Genomic DNA, 6,000 nt, shown 5'->3' with positions numbered 1-6,000 from the left:
GTATGCACGGAAATAAAAACAGAGTGAGTTAGTATCAACAAGGTAATGTGGATTATTATGTGGTTATTTAGAGCAATAACAGATATGCTACATATACACACAGTACTGATCAGGGGAGGGAAAAGAGAATTACTGTAAAATGCCCCCCATGTTAAAGGACACATAGAAAATCACACAAATTAGTCTCATTACATTGCCTCACGTATTTTAAATATAAAAATTTATTGACAAAGTTACAAGTGGCCCCATATGTTCTGTACAACTTTAGGTGGTTGAGTTCCTTGCCTGACAACAGCTGACCTCAAGAGACTGACCACATTACAGATCTACAAAGGTATTAGTATAGACATCAAACATCTAGTTAGTTAGTCCTGGGTAAAATATATACGGATAGAGCTCCACAATAGTTTCTCCTGCACAGATATAGAATAACTAGAACAGATACAGAAATAATCACCTGTCAACACACGGTCACAGTGCAGTATTTACTTTGAGGTATCTTATACAAAGAAGTCTTCAATATGTTGATGGAGTCACGAACCAGATGATTTTGTGGGTAAACGTCTGTTCTGCTCATTCGAATTCTATAGTTCCCTGTGCTGCAGTTAACACTTTGAGAAGATTAGAATTTATGTTGCTGTGGTTAGTAATTGGCTAAGTGTTCCTCTGATGGTATTTGACACTAGGACTCATGCAGTAAAGGATTGGATTAGTCATATAGCCTTCAAAACTCCAGAACAAAACAATAACAACACAAACAGATTCACAACATTCTGTACAACATTCATTATAGTATCATATACACAAAATACTGTAAGTAATGTCTCCTCATTTTCTGTAGAACAGGTTAGAATGACAAGGACAGGGCAAAGAAAGATTGTGGTAAAAGAGCCATTGCAGACCTCACCTTACCTCAAAGTAGCTGTCACAATGAAAAACTAGCCAACTCCATCCGCCCCCAGTCAGTAATAGATGGAGAACGAGATAGGGAGTGATAGGTAACCCTCTGAGCAGAGTCTCCGGTCATAGTGCATTACAATGTCTGCGTGTCACATCCGCACAGCGTTCCCAGGTTCAGTGCATTTAGTTTTTCACTAAAATCCATCCCAGGTACACTGTAGCTTACCTCGCTTCTTCACAAGCCCTCGCCTCCTTAATAGCTATTGATTAAGCATCAGCGGGGTGGATAGCAAAGGTGCTGTCCATTCTCAGTCCTATTTGTCCTGAACGAATTGATGAACAGGACATTATTGTCTGTAGGGAAACCTATTAACTTTTCCTTCCGTTAGGTTGCGGTTGAATATAATTTTCACTTTGACCAAATTGTAAGAGACACTAACTACACAATAAGAACGGCCTGGTGAAGAGTGATGGGTCTAGCATTTATAGTACAATACATGTACAGTACAATACAGTACATTTCAATGAACAATAGCTTATCAACATCACACGATCACGACTGTCTGCAAGTTAGCGATGGTTACTTATCACAGGGTTAAATGGGGTATTCATTGTACAATTCTCAGCCTGTACATTATAAACCATAGTCCAATACTCATCAAGTACATTTTACACAGAGCCTTCAGTCCACAGTGCATATATCTATTCAGTATCAGGTCCATAGTGGTTTACACAGCCTCGCTAGACCCATATCCAAATCCAGAGCCATGACTAGGAGCACAGAAGCCATCCCAGTCCCCTGTCAGAGCCTCCTGTCCCCATTCTCCACATACTCAGCCAGGCTGTTGAGAGCCGTCTCCTCACTCTTGGACTGGAGGGGATTGTCCCCCTTCCTGGAGGTCTTTTTAGTGGCCCGGGACAGCTTCCTTCTGAAGGTATCCCCAGCCAGAAAGTAAAGAATAGGATCCACACAGCTGTTGAGGCTGGCCAGCCCCCGTGTCACCTGGTAGGTGGCATAGACGCGGTTATTAAAATCACACATGTCAGGGCTTTGGAAGTACAGTCTGGCCCTCATGTTGAGGTTCTTCATGACATGGAAGGGCAGGTAGGAGACAGCAAACACCGCGAGCACGATGATAACCAGGTGGATTGATTTCCGGCGCAGCGGTGCATTGTTCATGTCATTGTAGATAAGCGCTTTGACGATCATCCCATAGCAGCCCAGGATGATAATGAAGGGGATGCAGAACCCAAACACAGTCATACACATGCTGTAGATAAAATACCCCGGCAGCTCATCCTCAGTGGTGGTGTCATAACAAGTTGTTGCATTACGTTTCAGGCCGGTCCTGGAGTAGTACAGGATGGGGGAGATGCCCATAACAACCACTGCCCAGACCAAGGCGCTGGTAATGACCGCGTTCTTCTTCTTCAGTCGGCCCAGAGACTTGAGCGGGTGCACCACCCCGGTGTACCTGTGCACACTGATGCAGGTCAGAAACAGAATGCTCCCGTATAGGTTCACATGGAATATGAAACGCTGCAGTCGGCAGAGCACGTCCCCGAATATCCAGTCCGTCTTGTTGAAGTAGTAGAAGATGAGGAAGGGCAGCGAGAGGACGTAGCAGAAGTCAGCCAGAGCCAGGTTGAACATGTAGACAGAGATGCTGCTCCAGGGTCTCATGTGGCACACGAACATCCAAATGGCCAGGCTGTTGCCGACCAGTCCCGTGATGAACACCATGATGTAGACCGTGGGCAGGTAATAGAACTGGAAACCTGTCTTGGTGAGGGAACATCCTCTACTGTGGTTGTGGAGATCAGTTACATTCAGCAGGGAGGTCAAGTTCAGGTCTGTGGTCATGGTGTCAGGGGCAGAGGCAGGTCTTTTTACTGCGTGAGAGGGATGAACACATGAGAAAAACGTAGATGCAGATCTGACATGTAGGCTTACATTTGATATTTAAAACGCTTCCTTTAACACAAAATAATAACTTGAAAATGCCAGCGATCTGTTAATGACACACACCACCCATAGTTGCTTGGTTGACATTCAAAACTCAATGACGCCGGACAAAACCAATCCTAGACAGACTAGACATTCAAGCTCTAAACTTAATTCTGCGGAACGCCCACTTGCAGAACGACACAAATACTTCTGTGCACCAAGAAGGGGGAAACGATATCCGTAAGTATTACAACACTCACCGTTGACACAGACTTGTATTCCACATTCCTATAGCCTTTGCAGTCGCAGAAATTTCAGTCAATAGACGGAGGGGGGGTTGGACGCGTCAGGTGTCTTCATTCCGTCTCATAACAGTGTTGGAAATTGTTTCAAAGTTGCGATCCTTCGGGTTTACGCTCGCACTTCAAGGGGAAAGTCTACCGTCGGTTCGTCATGCGGGGCGATGATTTCCCACAACAGCGGCAGTGGGACGCAAGAGAGACAGCTGCAGGCTCTGGCATGAAGAGCAGGAATTGCAAACAGGCTCCGTAAAGCGAGAGGAGGCTCTTGCGCTGTGGAGAGGGGAGGTGCGCACCACCCAAATCCTCTGAACAGCTTCCCATCTCCAAACGCGCTCTTTTCCTTCCTCCTCCCTCCTCCCACTCGACCCGTTCTTATCTGATGTGACCTGCCAGGAAGGGCGTGCTTTGGGTATGGCAAGGTATGGGCACTCGCCGTACCTCAGCCCAAATGAGTCACCATGTGTTCTTGTAGTTTTTTCTTTTTTTATTGTCATTATATCGGAGATCATGCAAAAATCGTCATGAATTTATTTGGAATCCATAAACAAATTACATCAGACTAGCTTTCAGTATTCAAGATATAGCTTGGTGACCTGAGTTTAATAAATTATCATATTGACCAAATAGCATCTTGTCAGTCATCAGTTATTTCGAATATATATGTATATATTTTTTATTTATTGACGACTTATAGCCTATTAGATACACGGATTTGTCATACCATAGGGTTTAGTAAGTAATGGTTATTAATTGGTGTTAATAATTGGTTAAGAATTGTAATGTAGCCAAGACTGATATGTTGTTGGGCTCTCGCTGACTGCTGCAGCCTATAAGGCATGCGTCATTAATGAGACACATCAAAGTAGTATGCAGCCTATTCACAATCATTCCAAGTTGGTGATCACTGATGTGCAAGGCAGGCATAATCAAAAATGGCTACAGCTGTCAGAGAGTTAGGTGACAGCCAGGCTTTTTGGCAGTTTATCCTCCATTTCTACTACTCTTTCAACTGGCAAAGCAAGGGAAAAGCTTAGGCCACAGAAATATACAGTGAGGTAGTCAGATGTAGAATGAAATATATTGATTTCCATAGGGAATGAATGACGTTGTGGGGGTGACTGTGGGATGCTTAGAAGCAAGTCATCTTTCATCATTTAAATGGGCAGTGGGCAGAGACATCTAATGGACCACAATGATATGTGATGGTTACACATTTATCATTGCCAATACAATTTTTGCATGAAATTGTTCTTCCACAATTATCTGCCAATCAGGAGGAGTCAGGAGCCAATAAAGCCATTGATCAGATTAAAACAGAGAAGGGTAGACAGGGGAGAAGCATAAAATGGGGGAAATTACTGTTTTTAATATTATGTGCGTCACTTTGCGTCTCCTAAATGGCTGAGGGACAGTTGGATATGTGAGAGACAGCCAAGGACAAACCTGCAGACACTGGCAAAGACAGCAGATAGATGGAGTGTGGTGGGGAATAGAGAAGGGATTAGGCATTAAAGTAAGTGAGCCAAAGGTTAAGTTAATTATGCTGTGATGCCAAACATCTTCAAAATGGACAAGGTGGAGTGGGCCAAGACGGCAGCAATAATCTAATGAAACTATTAATAAGACAGAGGATAAATGTCCACCATCAGCTTGGTAGAGGTGTATTATGGTCCATCAGAGGAAATTAGGTGACATGCATTAGGTATGGTTAGGTGGCCTTTTCACCTATAGCCAAGTTAAAAAATCTACCCAATCAGAAAAATGGAAAGAAAAAGCAACTCCCTATTGTTCAGCTATCACAGCATTTATTTTGCATCACAGAGGAAACCTCAACACACAGTTGCTTAGTAACAAGATATTCACAAACCCAAAATAATTCAACTGTCTTTTGCTTATATCTTTCATTGCACCTGTACCAATTCCCATGGCACCCATATATATGAAACATAATTACATGTGAGATGTATTAATGTAATGGAAAGCTTTTATTAAACAGCAAGGGCAGCCAAATGAGATCCCAGAAGAGGTGTATATCTGTGTGTGTGTGTGTGTGTGTCTGTGTGTGTGTGTGTGGGGGTGTGTGCGCACATATACATTTGACAGAGTGTGGTCACCGCTGCAGCCACTCTGCTGACCCAGCAAGAGCTTGAAGTTCCAATCTATCATGTTGTCCCCCTAAAAATATGTCTATGTATCTGTTATGTTCATATGTGTGTGTGTGTGTGTGTGTGTGTGGGGGGGGGGGTGTTTGTGTGCGTGTGAATGCATACTTGTGTGTGTGAGAGAGAGAGTGATTGAGAGAAATAAAGTGAGGCTGGATAAACATTTTGCCATGCAGATTTAACCATAATTAGGCTATCCCACACTAGGTTGCACAATAATTGTGAAAATCTTGCATTGCAGTCCTGCTTTTTCTGAGTTTACTTTGGTGCTTAAACAGTTCAAGATATCTAATAGTGTACAACTGCCAAAACAGAGAGAGAGATAGAGAGAGAGAGAGAGAGAGAGAGAGAGATGGAGTATGTGCATTTGTGGTTTTATCTCTATGTATAGTGTATGCACATCATGTGTCTAGCAGCTGTTAGCAACGAGACAAAGATTACAACCAAGAGCGAGTTCTGCAGGCATTTTTTGGCTAAGCAGACTCAGTCCTATAACATAGTTGCGTAGCGAGTTTGAATCGGACGTGACTACTGTTGCATGTCCTTACTCCCCCCCTCTCCTATCTTCGCTGTCAATCTGGTCCAATAAAACAGAAACACAGTGGAAAGCAGGAATGCAATAATCAAAATCTTAAGACAGGGAGAGCAAAGTTAAAAAATTTCCTCAGCACCTGTCACTACATTGTTT

At 43.3% G+C, this 6,000-nt stretch overlaps 1 protein-coding gene across 1 annotated transcript; it reads right to left on the bottom strand.

Moving 5' to 3' along the window:
- Nucleotides 1–232: 232 nt before the first annotated feature.
- On the bottom strand, nucleotides 233–3,422 carry p2ry1 (purinergic receptor P2Y1). Its single transcript, XM_071545353.1, has 2 exons — nucleotides 3,109–3,422; nucleotides 233–2,793 (listed from the first exon to the last, which is right to left on the bottom strand). Exon 2 carries the CDS (start codon nucleotides 2,762–2,764, stop codon nucleotides 1,703–1,705), a length of 1,062 nt encoding a protein of 353 aa, XP_071401454.1. The 5' UTR covers nucleotides 2,765–2,793; nucleotides 3,109–3,422; the 3' UTR covers nucleotides 233–1,702.
- Between the last annotated feature and the right edge of the window lie 2,578 nt (nucleotides 3,423–6,000).

Source organism: Centroberyx affinis, unplaced genomic scaffold (genome assembly GCF_046629955.1).
Source record: "Centroberyx affinis isolate AG114_WGS23_722 - 3 ecotype Tasmania unplaced genomic scaffold, CSIRO-AGI_Caff_v1 ptg004889l_1, whole genome shotgun sequence".
Classification (NCBI taxonomy): domain Eukaryota; kingdom Metazoa; phylum Chordata; class Actinopteri; order Beryciformes; family Berycidae; genus Centroberyx; species Centroberyx affinis.
This window is presented reverse-complemented; position numbering and strand designations above follow the sequence as displayed.